The sequence below is a fragment of the Sciurus carolinensis genome, chromosome 5 (genome assembly GCF_902686445.1).
Source record: "Sciurus carolinensis chromosome 5, mSciCar1.2, whole genome shotgun sequence".
NCBI classification, from domain to species: Eukaryota; Metazoa; Chordata; class Mammalia; order Rodentia; family Sciuridae; genus Sciurus; species Sciurus carolinensis.
The window spans coordinates 91,020,844-91,040,039 of NC_062217.1; the positions used below are offsets into that span (position 1 = coordinate 91,020,844).

The window sequence follows — 19,196 nt, forward strand, 5'->3', positions numbered from 1 at the left end:
TAGCAAAAGACCACTGACACCAGGCTGCTCTGCTTTCCTGAAAGAAGTTCCTCTGTCCTGAACTGTTCTCCTACCCAGGCTTGAGTCACCGGTATCATTTCTACTCTGGATGAACTCGCAGAAAACGCGGAGTGCTACGTTTCTGGTCCGCGGACCCTGCCGCGGAGCCTGACGGGAAACTGCTCTTCCGATGGCGCGCGCCAAGCGAGAGCTAGAGAAAGGCACTCCTGCGCACGCGCGGCTCAGGCCCCGGGGCACGCGCATGGATCCTGGGCAGGGTGCAGTCTGCATTAAAGACTAGCCGAACCCCTGCGAAGGAGGTACGGAATCTTGGATCCAAGCTCTTGGACGGTCGTGGCGGGTGGCTCTGACTCGGCCTTTTGGTCTGTAGGAGATGGTTGGCAGGCGGGAGGGTGACTGTCCAGTGAACGGTCGCTGCAGCTTTTGCTTCCCTGTGCTGAGGACGTGCGCTCCCTAGTGGACACTGCCGGGAACCCTCGCTCTCAGGCGACGGGTTGGGTACCACCCGCTAGGCGCTGCACTTGTGCCTACTGGCTGAAAGTAAATTTGGCAAGGTTCACAACTCAGCCTTAGGATATCGTTTCAAATGCAGTGTGGACTGTCTGTCCTTTTGGGCACTTGTACGGTCTCTCGTGGTGCCTCTTCAGGGCTCTTGGGTCATGTTTCCTAAGGGAGGGCACCTGGCCTGGTCTGAACTGCTCAGTCAGCTCAAGATTATGGGGCACAGGGAGTTACAGGATTAGGTGCCCGGGGTGTAGGTTCCAACTAAAATGATTTTGTCCCCTATGCCCAGATCCTGGTTCCGAGGAACAAAGCAGCTCTTGTTAAGTGAGGAGGAAGCTACCTGCGGAATGGACCATCAGAGTGGAGGAGAGGACGCTGCTGGGAAAGAGCAGACTTTAGGTTTGCGTGTCTAGAAACAGGCCACTCAAACTTGAGACAACGGGAGGTTTGTGCCAAGTTTCAGAAGAAAGAAGGGTTCAGGCCAGAGACAGCTCTGTCCAGGAATCTGGGGGAAAAAATACCACCTACCATTAAGAAGAACTTAACCCCCCTGTCCTCACTCCCCACCCAACAACCTTTGATTCAAGTTCTCGGCCTTTTACAGATCCTCAAGAGTCTGTCATACCATGGCTCTTACCCTTGGTGGCCATAAGACATAAGAATGTTTCCTTCATTCTGTCATATAGATCTGGAAAGTAGTACAGGGAGGTGCTTCCTGGATTACCGCTTTCTGCCTAATATGAAAGATGAAAGCCACTGAGCTTCAGAGGGTAAAGATACAGGTTATCACATCCATTAGTGCCTAAGCCATTAGTAGGAATTTCTGACATAGTTAAGTCAAAATCAGTTTCAAGCTGTGTGTAGTGGCACCTGCTGGAATCCCAGCAGCTCAGGAGGCTGAGGTAGGAGGATGGAGAGATCAAAGCCAGCCTCAGCAGTTTATTGAGGCCCTACCCAATTCAGTGAGACCCTGTCTCTATATAAAAACACAGGAAAGGGCTGGGGATGTGACTCGGTAGATAAGCATACGTGGATGCAAATCCCGTACAAAAAAATTAAAAAATCAGTTTCAGTTTAAAGACAAAGTATTGTCAAGGTAATTAAGGGCCGAAGGACATTCTCCTACAGGAGGACATTTTATACATAATGAGCTTTATATGCAGATCAAACCTTGATCAAATGAATGTGATCCATTCATTCTTCTCCTCCAGGTCCACCTTCTGGTTCTCTGCGTGTTTCTTAGAACAGCAGAAAATGAGCAGATTGGAGGTGAGTTGTTTATTTCTAATTTCCTACTTTGTTTACAAAGGTTAGAATGCAAACGTAGAAATAGATGAAAATTAGCTTCAGGGAATATCAACATCAAGCTGGGTGTGGTGGCACACAACTCTAATCCCAGCAGCTCTGGAGGCTGAAGCAGATTACAAATTCAAGGCCAGCTTCAGCATTTAGGGAGACCCTGAACAACTTAGTGAAACCCTGTCCCAAAATAAAAATAAAAAAGGCTGGGAATGTAGCTTAGTGGTAAATTATCCTTGGGTTAAATCCCCAGTATCAAAAAAAAAAAAAAAAAAAATTAATAGCAGGACAAAATGCTGCACAGAAATAGGTTCCATGATCTTAAAGCAAATTGATCTATCTTTCTGAAGATCACAGCAATAGTGCAGACATTCTTTGTAATGTGATTTGCACTAACCATTATAAGAAATCATCAGGAATTCCTCGTGGGACCTTAAGAGTTCTTGGCATTGAAGTACAATGTTCTTTTCCTGGTCTTCCTCTAGATCACTTGCATTCAGTGATGACTGGAAATCAGTGCAGCGTGCTGCCTATAATTGCTACTCAGGGAAAGCAGAGTACTTTGTGCCAAAGGAGAACTAAGTCAGTGCAAGTTTCTAAGAACTGAAACAACTTGGTCTCTGTGATGGTCTGGTTCTATCCAGGTAAAGAACCTGGGATATTTGAAGGAAAATCAGATGAAGTTCTTAAATATTATGTATAGATTGTGTAGCAAATAGGTCAAAGTTAATTTTCTGGCAAATATCTCCCTATTTCTTTTCATGCTTTGAACTATTTCACTTATTGGATCTGTCTTAAAGGGAGACACCAGTGACCTTATCATGGTAAATGTTAGGAAAAATTAAAAAATGCAAAAATGCATCACTTAGTTGTTAGGGGCAGTTGTGGCTCGCCCATAGCTCCCAGAAAAACGCTCCACAGACATGAGATCTCACACAAGGGACTATTTATGCAGTCCGCTCAGGGAGAAAAGAAAGGGCGAAAGAGAAAGATGGCGCGTGGCTTCTCCCAGATATTGGAATCTCCCGGGCTCAGAGGAACCAATAGCATGTTAGGACGTAACATGGGAGGCAACAAGATGGCGGCAGCGTAAGCCGGAAATTCCTGTAACGTAAGAGGCAGGCAGAGCGTAGATTGACAGGTGGTGGGGGAGGCCAGAAATTCCTGTAAAGGAAGAGGCAGGTGGAGCGCAGATTGATAGGTGGTGGGGAGGCCGGATTCCTTAGAGTAAATATAATGAATACTTTATTGCTTACCTTAATTGAGCATTCTGTCCAGTTGACACTTATGATTTATTAATTTACTGTGGTACTGAGGATTGAATCCAGGGGCACTCTACTAGTGAGCCACATACTTAACCCTTTTTTAGATTTTTAAAAAAATTTTGAGATAATGTTTCACTAAATTGCCCTGGCTGGCCTCAAACTTGGGATTCTTCTGTCTCAGTCTCCTAAGTTATTGGAATTACAGATATGTGCCACCACTCCTGGCTAGTTGACATTCATGTGCAGTCTCCCCTGGAATGTCTTCTTGTTTGATTTCTGGTCTGTTCTTCCCTCTGTGGTTGTTTTCTTTCTTCTTCATGGAGTGTTCATCCTCTTACTACTATCAAAGTGTCCATTTTTTTTTTTTTTTTTTTTTTTTTAATACTGGGGATTGAACTCAGGAGCACTCAACCATTGAGCCACATGTCCAGTCCTATTTTGTATTTTATTTAGAGACAGGGTCTCACTGAGTTGCTTAGCGCCTCCCTTTTGATGAGGTTGGCTTAGAACTTTAGATTCTTCTGCCTTAGTCTCCTGAGCTGCTGGGATTACAGATGTGTACCACCTCACCCAGTTGGTGTCCATTCTTGTTCTGTTTTTACCTTCAGTCTTCCTGGTCTTGATAACTGATCTCTTCTCTCTGGAGATGCTCCATTTGCTGGAATATTTGACTCTGCCTCCCTAGTTTGGAACTCTGCCCTACTTTAGACCCTAATAGTTCACTCTCTGCTGGGCATCTCTATATAATCCAGAGGCCCCCTTAAACTCCACAGATCTAAAGAGAAGGTTGTTATTTACAGATTCCAACCTTCTCCTTTATTTCTGATAGAATGTTATCCCCAGACAGCCTGTCATCTCAACAATAAACCCAGCATTAAACCTCACCTATGTCCTTTACCTGCCCATCCTTACCTACACACCCTTTACTACACATTTTTTTACCACCTATACATCTAATCAGTGATCAAGTTTTGTGACTTTCAGGTTGTTTGCCTGCCTGCCTTTCTTTCTTGTATTTGAAATTGAACCCAGGAGTGAACCCGTCCTTTGCATCCCCAGCCTTTGTATTTTTTATTTTGGAACAGGGTCTTGCTAATTTATTGTCTTTTCTTGAATTTGCAATTCTCTGGACTTAGCCTCCTAAGTAGCTGGAGTTTCAGGTGTGGCTACTATACGTAGTTCATATTTCTTTTTTCTTTTTAAGTAAAGATAAGTGCACAAGTCCTACCTGTAGCTTGATGAATTTTCAAATGCTACACACTTAGATAGTTATTACCCAGATGAAGATAAAGAACATTTTCCACACCACCAAGGCCTTCCTTGTGTCCTCTTTTAAAATTTTTTATTAATTTATTTTTTGGTACTGGGAATTGAATCCAGAGGTGCTTTACCACTGAGCTACATCTCCAGTCATTTTTCTTTTTTTGAGATGAAAAAGGCAAATGCTTTCAGCAAATACTGTGCTCTAGAAACTTGAAGACAGTAACTCATAATCCTATCAGTGAAAAATAGATTCGGTTAATATATGTAGGAGGTTAGAAAGATTTATAGGTCTGTGAGATCAGCCTCAAATTGACTCAGGACAAACTTGTGACTCTGGATTCCATTGTGATCATTATTATAACCTCCCCCCCCCCCAAGAATCCTTCCTTTATAGCCTCTAGCTCTATCTAGTTACTTTTGATAGGGCTGACACAAGTATATATCTTAAGTTACATTTTTAAAAAAACTATAGTTTTTCCTTTTATGTGTCCATGTTGGACTGTGCTTTGGCTATATTCTTCTGCCAGATGCTCATGATCAGGTTTGTCAAAACTGACCTTTTCCCTATCTACAATTAAGAGTCAGCTGAGATTCATCAGAGATCATTTTTGGGAAAGTGTGCAAAGCTTCTGCTTTGCTTTACCAGTTGTGCCATCTGCCAGGATGGGTCAGGGTCTTGTTGACCATACATGGCTTCTCTTTGAAGCTTCAAGGACATTTCCCTTTCCAGTGACACTCCTCTTTGCAGAACATGCACTGGTGGGCTTTCTGTTCTCTAGGTTCCTCTCAATCTCCCTGATTGGCAGATCGGGTGACTCACTGGAGTTACCAGGCCCAAAGAGGGATCCTGTAGTTCTCTGGGTCCTGGCTGACCTTAGAGGGCAAGGGCCAAAATGTTGGATGCTTTTTCCTTGGCCCTTTTTCTTCCTTGCTTTGGTCTCCAAGTTTTTGGTTTTAAACATCCTGTCGGGCAATTTCAGCAGTCTAAAAGTGAGAATAACGGGTTATAACTTCAATATTGATAATTTTACAGTTACCCATTTCATTTAATTGGGGTTAGTATTAGTACTGAAAATCAGCATTATATCCTGTCTGACCTATAGATGATGGCTTATTATCTCAAATTAATTCAGGTTTGATTAGAACTAGTACTTCTGCAAAACACTAACAGGCAAGAGTTATAAAGTTATATAAAGAAAATACAAAATGGACGGTAATGTATCTTGGATGTCTATTTAACCTCTGCAGAGAGACCCATGCATTTATCAACTCAATTACATACAAGTTTTACTTTCCTTTAAAACTTTTTTTTTTGATAAAGTTAAGATTTTATTGATAAGGGTATCTCAATTACTACAAAAGATAATATACAATATGTAAACAACCTAAATAGGTATAGAAATTGAAGTAGTTCAAAATAAATGTAATATTTTATTAATGGAAGTGTTCTCATATACATTATTCATATATCCCATGGAATAAGAAATCAGTTATTTAATACAGTTTAGAAAGAGATAGAATGCATCTAGACTTTTATCATGACCTCAGAAAATCTCTTCTATAGGATTCTTAGCCATTATGAACTATCTCATCATAAAGAACTTATATCTGACTATTTTGCATTATTACAAACATGCTTTGCATTTATATAACAAACATTCCTCCATATGCTTTTTTTCTTTTCTTTTTTTTTTAAATTTATTTTTATTGTAAACAAATGGGATACATGTTGTTTCTATTTGTAAATGGAGTAACACCATACCATTTGCATAATCATAGTATGTTTTATTCATTCCGTTATTTTTTCCTTCCCCCCCACCCCTCCCACCTCTCCTTTAAAACTTTTACAAACTTGAATACCTCTTACAATTTACCCAAACATTTACTTAAGTTTTCAATTATATCCTGTTTACTTTGAGATCCCTGTAATCTTTACAACAACAACAAAAAAATCTATCTTTTGAGGGCTGGGGCTCTAGCTCAGTGGTAGAACACTTGCCTCATACATGTGAGGCACTGGGTTCCATCCTCAGCACCACATAAAAAAATTAAGATATTGTGTCCATTTACAACTAAAAAAGTATTTTTTAAAAATCTATCTTTTGAACACAACTTTATTTTTTAATTTAATTTAATTTTATTTTATTTTAGTTATAGGTGGACACAATACCTTTATTTTATTTTTATGTGGTGTTGAGGATCGAACCCAGGGTCTCATGTATGCCAGGCAAGCGCCCTACCACTGAACCACGACCCTAGCCCCTGAACACAACTTTAAATAAGCTTACTTCTAGCCTACTTTGGAGCCATCCTAACATGGAGAAGGATGAGAGGTAGAACCTTAATTCAGGTGAGGCTGGCTTCTTGACAAATATTAAAAAGTGTCTTATTTGTGAATTCGATCTTTGCCCTCTTTTAAAATATCATTTTACAAAGTTCTTATGTATTATTTCCTGAGTCTCTGAATATCAGTTAATATAATACAACAGTACATCTAAAACATAATTAAACAGAAAGGCAAAGAGCACTTTTAACTTCCCTTTTGTGGAAAAGGTGACATAATGTTTTCATGTTCCACATTGTCAGCCTTTGAACAATTCAGACTTTCCTTGATACCTTTCAGAAATATTTAAATTCCCATTGCAGTGTAAAGAATAACACAAAATTTTATATATAACTTACCAAACATTAAATGACATAATACCAACCAGTTTTTGTTATTTCTGTATAAATGGCTACATTTATAGCTATTTGTAGATATTGCTACAGACAATTTTAGTTTGGAGAACACCGGCTTGGTAAAGTGCTGTCCTAAACTTTATATTTAACTAAGTTTAACTTTTAAGATAAAAATTAGAATTCATAGTGTACAGTAAAAATAATCATAGGTCTGCATGGTTTAGTAGTACTAGCAAAAAAATCAAAGGATAACCTTAAATCTCTTATACATTTAGAGTAGGAAACAGTGTTAATGATCAGAAATAGACTTAGTCAAAGCAAACACATATAAGACAGGTCTCAAATGGTAGCATGACCCTTCTGTGTGAGATATAATGTGTAAAAAAGAGCACCTATTGGTTACCTTCCTAGTAAATCTAGATAAACATTAATTTTATACACTTTTACTTAACACTCAGACAAGGAACAGACATATATATTTCATGTATATGTATATATATATATATAATATTTTATATATATTAACCTAAAATAAAGGTTGTTTATTTAACTAGTTATGAACTAATCATTTAAAAGTCTTTAAAGCAGGTATAAAGCCCTAATTCTTTTAAGACTTAGTTTCCCTAAATAATAACACCTAACAGATAGGAGAAAATTATCTCGATAGATAAGAGCACATCAGTGTTTCAGACTTTGCTTCATTATCACTACCTTAAAATTTGTATAACTTGCTAATTATAGCCAGTTTAATCAGAATCTTTTTGAGATTTACCTTCCACAAACTTTCTGCAAGTTAGACCTTCTACAACTTGTTTACATCTTTAATTTTGTCCTTTCATCTTGAACTTTAGCATAAGAATGTTACTTTACCATGCAAAATACTTTCTTACCCAGAAACATTTCCTTTACCTTCTAATTTCTATACTAAACTATATTTCCATACCTATAACTTTCTTATATTTCTTTTCTAGTTTCAGACCCTTTCTTAAATTCATGTTCTGAAACAGTCCTTATGGATGTTATTTGTGCATTTAATTTACACAATAAATTTCATCCCAGGAGAGGGATCAGATAATCTGATATATACAAACACTCTGTCCTAATCTTTTCTCTCCAGGTGGCATTTAAGGGGTTGGCGCACAAGATATTTTTGAGTCTGACCTTTCTTCATTATCATTATCACAATGCCATCAACTTTGAGTTCCCCACTGTCAATTGTACCCAGGGACTCCTTTTGGCCTTTTTCTTATACTAGGCATATTGATGTGCAATGGAGGAGGCCTCTTCCATCCTTTTCTTTAGGCTTTCTTGAGGATCCCTTTGCAGAGGCTGCCCACAAAACACGGGTTGGCTTTAGTTTCTGTGATTTTCTTTTCTGGGTGCAGTCGTTTACTCTGCAAGTCTTTTGCCTTTAGTTTGATGGGATACTGTTAGAATAAGAATTGTTCTGCCCCAGTGATGGATATACCCTGACCAAATGGTGTACCCAGTCAGATTTTAAAAGGGGAGACTATTCCTGTCCCCAGGTCATAGACTAACAGAGCTAGAACCTACCCCCTCGTCCTTTGTTACCATCACATGACCCCCCTCCCCCAAACACACCCGCACACTAAAGAGGCTGGAAGGCAGTGCAGAGGTCAGGTTCTCTTTGCCCATTTTTTCTACAGCACAGGCAGCTTTCCTGGAATTTTTTTTTTTTTTTTTTTTTTTTCTTTTCCTTAGCCCTGGTTGGTGTCCTTGACCTACAGCAGATGATCTGTGAATACCTGGGGTCAGGCTGAGAAACAAAGCTGGGAGTGCCAGCTTAAAGGGTTTAAGGAATTTAAAACTTTTTTTAAAAAACTCTTTCTTTCTGGCTTCTTACTCTCCTTACACACTGGAGGCAGTGTTTTATTATTATTATTTTTTTAAAGTATTTTTTTAAATGTCGATAGACCTTTATTTTACTCATTTATTTATATGTGGTGCTGAGAATCGAACCCAGTGCCTCACACATACCAGGCAAGCACTCTTCCCACTGAGCCCCAGCCCCAGCCTAGGCAGTGCCGTTTTGTACCTTCAACTTTCTGTTTAGACTCCTTATGCAACTGCATAAATGCCCATACATACAGAATCTTTTTTATATCTTTATTTTTGAACAGACCAACTTCAACTGCATGATTGTAAATAATCCAGAAAACCATTCAAAGGCCAGATTATCTTATAGTAAAACACCTTTTTCTTAGGTTTATACCTATAGGTGACCCATTAAGACAAGATCTTTCTTCCCAAGAGTGGACTGGTAAAATCAATGTAGGGATTAGGGAGGGAAAGAAGTTAGGGAGGAGTAGGAAGGAAGAGAAAGAAATATGACCATTTCAAAAATAAATTGCAGACTGGGGATGTAGCTCAGCAGTAGAGAGCACTTGCCTAGTATGTGTGAGGTCTGGGTTCCATCCTTAGCACCATATAAAAAGAAACATAAAATAAATGTAGCATGTCCATCTACAATTTTAAAAAATCTTTAAAAAATAAGTTGTAGTGGTAGAGTAGCAAGGGCTGTTTGCAAAGCACAAAGTGGACCCCTGTTACACAACTGTGAATAGAACTTAACTTATTGTTTTATAAAAACAACTGGAGCTTTGTAAGCACAAGGCCCTGGGTTCGATCCCCCGCACCCCCCAAAAAAAAAAAAACTGGAATAGTTTCCAAGAAAATGTTTTTTGAAAGGATCGTGATAAGCATTATGTACTTATGTTCATAGTTCTGCAAGTTATCAGAAGTGATGCTTACAGCGTTAAGCATTTCAGTTTCAGGGAGTCAGAGATGAGGCCATGTCTAGTGTTGTGTTTTTGGTGGTGGTGTTCATGTTTATTTTCAGATTTTCGGAGACTGGATTGGAAAATTGTGATAATGAAATGTTCATTATTTTGTTGTGCTGGGGGGAGCCCTGCAACTCAGATGTCTTGTCCTGGGTCCTGCCAGGTTCCCTACATGCCCAGTTGCTCCCAGAGGCGTGCTCCTGCCCTAAGGGTGCTAGGGTGGTGGTGGGGTGCTACCTGGAGGGGCACTCGGACCTCGAGAGCTGCCCCTCCCAGCTCAGCAGTGCTTCGGAGCCAGCAGAGCCACACATTGGGAACTGCAGGGAACTGCAGCGGGGTTTGCTTTCTGGTCTCTGGGTTGGTTCCCAGTCCCTACCAGGAGAACCTGGAAGGCGTTCCTGACCCCATGCACCCACCTCCCCAAAGGCACTGACCTCTCCCAGCCCCCAGCACTTGTCTTGGCGCTTTGAAGGAGCATTAATATGAAGTACTTGGCCTTGTGTCTGATAGCAGCAACTGTTTTCATTTGGCATCTTGGTGGCTTTCCACAGCAATCTGTTTTAGCAAATAAGAACAGATTGGGAAAGGTGAATGATTTGCATTGCAAGTGATGGAGGAGTTGGACTGAAGGCTAGATCTGTTGTAGTCCAAATCTCACGCTTCTGTTGTTAGGACAACAAAGCCAGACAGTCCTGTCCCTCACAGCTCCCTGGCACAGGTATCCTCCTGACTACCCTTAGCAGCTCCTCACAGAAGGGCTAACAGTATTTAGAGGACAGTGGCCTTCCAGAGAGTCAGATTGGGGATCCTATATGAAATTTCAACAAAATTATTTAGTCACTGAGCCTAGATCCCATCACCCTTGGAATCAAAGCAGTTCTAGAAAGAGGAGAGGGAAAGAATTGCGCACATCAGAACCTCAACTATAAGAAAACATGAGTCCTCAGAACTCTGACTAGAAACTCACAGCAGAAGTGGAAGGGATCTCTCCCCTGCTCCAGTAGATTCTAGATTTGCAAGGACAAAAGCAATGTTCAGTCCCCCTGTGCTGAATAATTAGCATGACTTCAGACCCATCTGATGCCATCATGACTTTGCGACAGGTGGAATTACTGAGTTGCTTTCTGTAGAGAGGTGTGTGCCTTAGAGCAGTTTGTGAGGGACAGATTGCACAGGAAATGTCCCTTACCTGTGGGTGCTTGGTCTGGGGTAAAGAATCCTTCAATGGAACGAGGAAGTTTAATTAAACTGCTTCAGTTCACAATTGTCTTTGTTCTCCACTCACAAATTTCAGGTAACTGAGTGCACATGTATCTGTCCATGTATTTAGCATATGGATATTTTTATTCCTTTTTTATTTTGATCTTAGAGTCACAAAATGGTAATGCAGGTGGACTATACAAGGTTTATCTATTTTGCCTAATTTTAAAGATAAAACTTGGGCTGGTGCAGTGGGGCATTCCTGTAATCCCAGTGACTCAGTAGGCTAAGACAGGAGGATCACATATTCCACACCAGCCTCAACCAAATAGTAAGACCCTGAGCAACTTAGACTCTGTTTCAAAATGAAAAAATAAAAAGAAATGGGGATGTTGCTCAGTGGGTAAAGTGCCTGTTTGTTAAATCCCCATTAAAAAAAAAAAGAGAGAGATAAAACTTGTACCCTGAGAGTTGTAAATGAATTGTTACAGGTTATTTCTTTGTAATTGATCAAGATAAGGGATTTTTGGTTTCTGCATACCTTTGTACAGTTAAAACAAGTTTTTGTTTGTTTGTTTTTTTAACCAAAAGATTATGATGTTGAAACCAAGTTAGTACTACTATTTTAAAAAATCTGATGCTAAAGAATTCATTCTTGCTGTGTGTGGTGGTGCTTACCTGTATGTAATCCCAGCAACTCAGAAGTTGAGGCAGGAGGATCGCAGGTTCAAAGCCAGCCTCAGCAACTTAGTGAGGGCCTAAGCAACTTAGCAAGATCCAAAAATTAAGAAAGAAAAAGCGGGAGGGCTGGGATGTGGTTCAGTGATTAAGCTCCCCTATATTCAATCCTAGGTACCAAAAGAGAAAAATTGAATGTCTAAATTCAATACAGTCTGATCATAGATGTGTCTTCACATTGTTTAGTCTATCTCTTCTATGGAACTTTTTAGAAAGTTGAATTCAGGAGGTGCAAAAGCAGGTCAGATTTTTCCTGACTTCATTCTTCCTTCCTTCTTCCCAGTATTACCTTCACATTTCTCCACACTTTCCCAAGACCAATAAAAAATGAAAAGATCCCAGGTGAGTTGTTATTCCAGCTTCGTTTATAATGTCTTGTATGAAATTTTTAAGTCACTGGATTAGAATGGAAATACAGAAATATGTATATATAAAACAATGGGAAAATATACAGTAGCAGATCAATAACAGGGTGATTTGTTGTGTAGATATGTACAGGTTTTCTGATCATAGAGAGTTATCCAAATTTAACTGCAAATTTTCCTCTGATCTTCCTGGTAGTCATGACAAAATGCAGATATCTGTTATGTGATTTACATTTTCCATGAGGAAAAAATACTGTTAATGGGGCATGATGACTCTGGCATTCCTCTTTTTTTGCACTTTGCGTGAGTGATGAAGCATATCACTTTCCAATAACTTCAATAAAACAAATGCAGCTTCTTTCATTCAGTAGTTCTTCCATGAGAACAGAGAACTCTAAGGAAAAACTCAGAAAATATAGGTTTTCAGATAATCAAATATATATCTGATACTAGCCGTATGTGAATATCACCATTTAATTGAATATAATCAAAATGTATTTGCTAAGTCACATGGCAACATTTTAAGTGCATAGTTGTCATGTGTGGCTAGAGGTTACCAAATTGGACAGTGCTGCTCTAGAGCATTTTCGGATGTGACCACTTGATCCAGGGATAAAGCATAGAATATCTGGAGGAAGAAATTGAGTGTGTTTTCAGTAAAAATTTTTTTTTTTTTTTTTCGATTTAGGCTGTATTTATGGGGAGGCCCAGATCAGAGTTACACTCCCTACATTCATGTCTGTAATCCTAATTCACATTTCAGACTTCTCTTCCTTCTGCCTTTCCATTTTCTTTAACCTCTTTTGGTAAAGGTCATAATGACCTAATTATAATCAAGTGGTGGCTGTTCTCTAGTGCCTGCTGTCTCATTGACATTGCCCACTGGTCTCTTTGGTGGTTTTCTGTGATACAATGCCAACATGTCAGTGCCTTTGTCTAGATTTTTCTCTTACGGGGTGTTTTTTTCGCCCTTCTCTTGAACATTACCCTAAATGACTGTCTTGGCTTCCCTGTAATGGGTTCCATCCTTTCCGTGGTTATAGCTGGGAAGCACCTGCTGGGAGCATCTTAGAATTTGTCTTTTTAGTCAGGCTCTCAGCTCTACGCATGGATCCTGATGTGCATCTTACAGCTTGTCCTTTGCGTGTAATTTGTTCTAAGACATCTCAGTTTAGCAGATCTAAAATGAAAGTAGTCATATTTCTTTATTCCCTGTCAGATGTAACACTCCTTGGCAGTCATCCAAATGACTAATAGCAGGATTCATTTTAAGCCAAGCTCTGTACCACTGAGCTATATCCCTAGCCCTAGGTTTCATTTTAAACCATTCCATGTCTCAGTTTTCCTGTTCATCTGGTCAGTTGTCCATTCTTCTTTCTTTTTTGTGGTACCTACTACTGAGCTATATTCCCAGTCCTTTCTATTTTTAATTTTGAGTCAGGGTCTTGCTAAGTTTCCTATGCTGGACTGGAACTTAGATGCTCCTACCTCAACCTCCCAAGTACCTGGGATTACAGATGTACACCACCTATTTGTTACATTTTTTCGAATTTTATAATTTTAAATAATAATAATTTCCTAGTTTTAAATAATTTGTTCACATCGTATAAATCAAAAGCACCATAAATTCAGATATACTAGGAAGTTCATTGGTTTCCTCCACTTTTTCCCCAAAGGCCCCATTATTAGCTTTTTATATATCCTCCTCCTTTTATTTTTTGTGTAGAAAGCAATTGGAATTTTTTTTTTCATTTGATTAGCGTTAGCATAGTATATTGCTGTGATTTGAAGGACTTTTAAGAGGTGATCAATTTATTAGGACTGTGAGCTCATGAATGGAATAATGGTATTATCATGGGGGAGTAGGTTCTGGATAAAAGGATGAACTCCACCCTCTTCCTTCTATCAAGTGCACAACCTTTCTTGTTCTTCTGCCTTCCCCCAGGGGTGATGCAGCACAAAAGTCCTTGTCACTTAAGGGTCCCTTGAACTTGGACTTTCCAGCTTCATTCTTGTAAGAAAGAATATCTGTTCTTTATAAATTACCCAGTCTCAGGTATTCTGTTATAGCAGCATAAAATGGACAATAACACATCTTTTTTCAATCCTTTTAACTTGTTTCTATTTTTATATTAAGGTGAATTCGTTGTATATAGTATATAAAGAGGCCTTTTTTTTTTTTTTTGTGGTGCTGGGGATTGAACCCAGAGCCTCGTGCATGAGAGGCAAGCACTCTACCAACTGAGCTGCATCCCCAGCCCTACATTTTTTTTTTTTTTTTTTTAAATCCAATATGACAATCCCTACCTCTGGATGTTTGGGTCAAACATTCTTATATGTAATATGAATATGGATATGATTGTCTTTAGGTCTGTCATCTAATTGTTTTAGCTGTTCATTGTTCTTTTTCTGCTTTCCGTTGGATTAATTCAGTATGTTTTATGATTCTCTAGGACTTTGCTCAATTTTTTTTTTTTTTTTTGTGGTGCTGGGGATTGAACCCAGGGTCTTGTGCTTGCAAGGCAAGCACTCTACCGACTGAGCTATCTCCCCAGCCCTCAAATGTCATTTTCTTAATGAAGCTAATTTTATTCCTAACTAATTTATTGTTTTTATATTACCCTCTTTTTTTTTTTTATTCCCATTTCCAACTTGTTATTGGCTAACATGTTTAAAATTTGTGTCCACTCATTTAGCTCTTGATTTCCATCATTTATCTTGTACCCAAGATCAATATATTTGGCACAATCTCTGAGTTTCTTTTTTTTTTTTTTTTTAATATTTTTTTTTAGTTGTTAATGGATCTTTTATTTATTTATTTGTATGTGGTGCTGAGTATCAAACCCGGCCTCACACATGCCAGGCAAACGGTCTACCACTGAGCCACAACTCCAGCCTCTCTGGGTTCCTTATTGTTAAAGAAGCTATACACTCTTGATAACACTACTTGGTCATATTCAGTGAATATATATTGGACACTTACTCTTATTGTGTTGGAAAGATTACTATGAACCATAAATCACTTTCATAAGTAGCATATTCTAAAGGAATATGCTGTATTATTCTTTCAGTATACTTCTAGATGTATGTTTTAGTCACTTTTTCACTTGCAATCAAAAGACTGGTAAGAACAATTATAGAAGGAAAAGTTTACTTTGGGGCTTATAGTTTTAGAGATCTCAGTCCATAGACTATTGGTTCTATCCCTCAGGGACTGAGGTAAGGCAGAACATCATGGCAGAAGAGTGTGGTGGACAAAAGTGGATCAGGACATGGACCCAGGAAGCAGAGAGAGAGAGAGAGAGAGAGAGAGAGAGAGAGAGAGAGAGAGATATCTCCCCTTAGTGTGGATAAAATATAAATCACAAAGGCACACCCCCCATAATGCACCTCCTCCAGCCTTATCCCACCTCTCTAAAGTTACAAACCAGTTAACCTCTAGCAGGATTTATGTACTGATTAGGTTAAGGTTCTCATAACCCAGTCGTTTTATTTCTAAACTTTCTTGCATTGTCTCACCCAGGAGCATTTGGACCTCTAATATAAACAATAACAATGTAGTCAGCTGTTATTTTTTTTGGAACATTTAAATAAAATTTAAAATTTTTTTTTATTAAAAATATAATTTTATAGAATAGTGGGATTTATTAATACATATCCACACATGCACATGATGTAACAATATAATTTGGTCAAAATCATTCCCTAGTTAAATAAAATATTTAAATGACCCTTTTTCCTGTGATTACCTTTTTTCTGTGGTTTCTTTTTGTATAAATATTTATTTCATAAGATTTGTTAAGTGTACTTTCTCAAAGCTGTTTATATTTTTGCTTTATTACCCTGTTTTAAAGTTTTTTTTTTTTTTGACTTTAAAGTATTAATACTTTATTTTAAACATGTTGATCCACATTTGCACAGCTACCTTTTTAGAATTGCAAAATAAGGCAAGACTTTCATACCTGTGGCATCGCGTGTGAATAATACTGACAGCATTGTTTGGAGAGTTTGTTTGCAATTCTTTGTCCTCCATATTTGTTCTACAGCAGACTTTGGTCTATGACTTAGAAAGGTCAGTATCACTCCCTTCCTTTCCCCTTTGGGGAAGATTTAAATGACTTTAGGATCTTTCCAGGTGGTATGTAAAAATGACTATTCCCATCTCAAGTTTGGGAGATGCTTGCTCAGTGGCAACTAGTGTCAATCTAGCAGCTTCTCCTTCCTTTTCATTTTGCATAGCTTTACATGCTTCAATTTTTGTTTTCAACTACTTAGGATTGTGACTATTTGACATTCCAGCAAAAGATCTTTAATGCTGTATTTTTAAAAGGAACTACAAACCTTTATGATTAAAAGGACGGATGTAGCCTAACGAGTTCTTCAGCCAGAAATTCTTATGAAGTCCAACAATGCCAAAGCCACATTTCAGCAACAGTAGCAGAAATAAGATCTAACTTGCTTTAGTTATGGAGCATTTGCTTAAAAAATTTGTAGTCATTTCCCTTAATATTCATTAATGCTATATAAGATAGAAGAGGGATACTGCCTGCTCTTTTTAAAATCATGAACACGTGACAAAACGAACTTGAGAACATATTTAAAATGGCAAGCTGACATATTTATAGACTTATGTTCTTATTAGCTGTTTGCAGGTCTAAGACACAGACATTTGGAATTCATGATTTAGTGGAGCTACTACCGGGCGTGGCTGAGCATAGGTCCTTTGTACAGACTTGGTGATCTCAGGGCAGAAGATGCTGGGCCTTCTGAGGAAGAGAGAGGGCCTGTCACAGATCCAACTGATGCATTCTTGAGAATTGTTTCAGTTCAGCTTCACCAGGGAGGAATTCTGTAAGCTCAAATCCCCCACTGTATAAGCTTAATTAATAACACAGATTAGTTCCTAAATTTCTTCATAGCAGAGATCAGTTTAAATATACAAGAATTGTTCTGTCCATTTTTATTCTGACATAGTGTTGGAATCCATCTGTGAGTTCAATCCACTCCATTACAATGTCTTTCACATGAATCCTCTGGGGATGTGAAGCCTTTGATTCACAGTTTGTAAAACAAATACCCTGAAACATCATTTATTTGCTATTAAGTATTTGATTATTATGCCTTTTTAAATTCAGTATCTTTAACCAAGTTTTTAATTAGTGTTGCTCGGAGCAGTTCAGAGTATTTTTTTTTTTTTTTCCTCTTCCTGTTCTTTCCCCTCCCCCAAATCTCTTTGTGTTCCGGAAGCAGAGCTCCTAGGGGTTATAACATGCTCTTTTTGCATGCAACATTTCAATGAGAAGGTTATTGTAGGGCACGTCCCCATTCAGGTGCTTGTAGTAGAGGTATTCCTCAGCCTGCATGCTGATGGCCCGGATTTCGGGGAGTCGCAGAAGTAGCTGCCCCAAATTCTCTGTTTGCTGCAGGTAGTTACACATGGTATAGTCCAGCAGGGCGGCGTTGACTTGTTCCTGGACACCCTCTACCAACTGGAAATTCTCGAGGTTTTTGACATCCAAACTAAAGAGCACCAAGAATTTCAGACACACAAACTCTCGTTGATCGAACTGTAGGGAGCGAAGTTTTGCCACTAGCTCCTGTGCGTGACTCATGAGGTTATTGAGGGTTGCCCCGGCTTGAGATGCGATTGTAGAATAGTCCACTTGTTGCCCAGTAACCAGGAAGATGGATCCTTCCTTCCCATGTACCACTTGTCGGTAAATGTGGTCGAGGATTAAGAGCTCACTCCAGCAATTCTGAAGCAGTTTCATTTGGTCATCAACCTTAAGTTCTCTGAAGAAGATACTACTCCTGGCCCACTCAACAATGGAGAAGAGGGTTTGATCCGCCATTTTGCACATAAGCCCACATGTGCTCAGCTTTTCGTGCTTGCTTCGGTTAGCCTGTTCTTGCTGCAAATAGGTCATGATTTTGGCTTGAACTTGAGGCACATCAGGCTCACACTTCAAAAGTTCCAGTATCAGATGTGGAATGCTCGACGGGGAGCTTGTCTGGTAACTGTCCATGTAGGAATAGCCCATGATGGACTCGGGTGAGCTGGTGTAGGGTGAGCTGGTGTAGGGGTCTGGGTACTCGGACTTGATGGCCCGGCTAGGAAAGTGGCCATATGCTTGGTAACCTTGCAGGCTGCCATGAGGTGGCATTGTCATGCTAATGGGGGATGTTACAAAGGGACTTCTGTCATAGTCTGTAGGAGGCAAGGCAGCATGGTTCAGAGGTAGGCCTTTGGAGGCAGAATGGATGTTGTTTTAAAGTTTTTTAACATGAACTTTAGTTTTTTTTTGTTTCGTTTTGTTTTTTTTTTCAGTTCTAGAGATTGAACTCAGGCATGTTCTACCACTGAGCCACATCCCTAGCCCTTGTTTTTTATACTTTTTTAAATTTATTTTTATGTGGTGCTGACGATTGAGCCCAGTGCCTTACATGTGCTTTGCCACTGAGCTACAGCCCTTTTTATTTTGAGACTGAGTTTTGCAAAATTGTTGAGGCCTTGAACTTGTGACCTTTCTGCCTCAGCCTCCTGAGTAGCTGGAATTACAGGCTTGGGCCACTACTCCTAGCTTTCAGTTTTAGATTTAATCTCTTTCTTGTGCTAGTTCTGACAAATTGCTTTTAATTTTATATATAGCCTTGCTCCATATTTCTTTTTATTTTAATTATAATCATTTATGATTTTATCCTTAACTTATCCTGTTTTTTTTTCAATTTCTCTTAGAGTTACATAATTCTAATTTATTTTTAGTATTTTAGTTTTAAAAAAAAGTTAAAAGGCAAGTATTTTGTAATAACTTTACTTGTGGCCCTAAAATTGTCATGTAAAATATCCTCCTTACATTTAATCTCAGATAATTAGTAATTTAGATTTTGATATTTATCTTTGGTCCAAAGTTTTACTTATGGAACTATTTCTTTTTTTAATGAGTTTCTATCCTAGGTAAAATAATCTATTTCTTTCAGTATTAAAGCTCAAAATTGAGAATGTAGTATCTCAAAATGCTACTTTTAATACATTTCTGCTCTCTAGAATATATTAAAAATTA

The 19,196-nt window shown here is 38.9% G+C and overlaps 1 protein-coding gene and 1 non-coding gene across 2 annotated transcripts; both read right to left on the minus strand.

The window, feature by feature from the left end:
- Positions 1-14,318: 14,318 nt before the first annotated feature.
- On the minus strand, positions 14,319-14,392 carry Trnae-cuc (transfer RNA glutamic acid (anticodon CUC)). The gene has a single exon. It is a non-coding gene; the product is annotated as a tRNA-Glu (tRNA).
- Positions 14,393-17,390: 2,998 nt separating this feature from the next.
- Positions 17,391-18,404, minus strand: LOC124985649 (nuclear receptor subfamily 5 group A member 2-like; the record flags this gene model as incomplete). Its single annotated transcript, XM_047554335.1, has 1 exon — positions 17,391-18,404. A coding segment is annotated over one exon (1,014 nt), but the record flags the coding sequence as incomplete, so codon positions are not given.
- Positions 18,405-19,196: the final 792 nt, after the last annotated feature.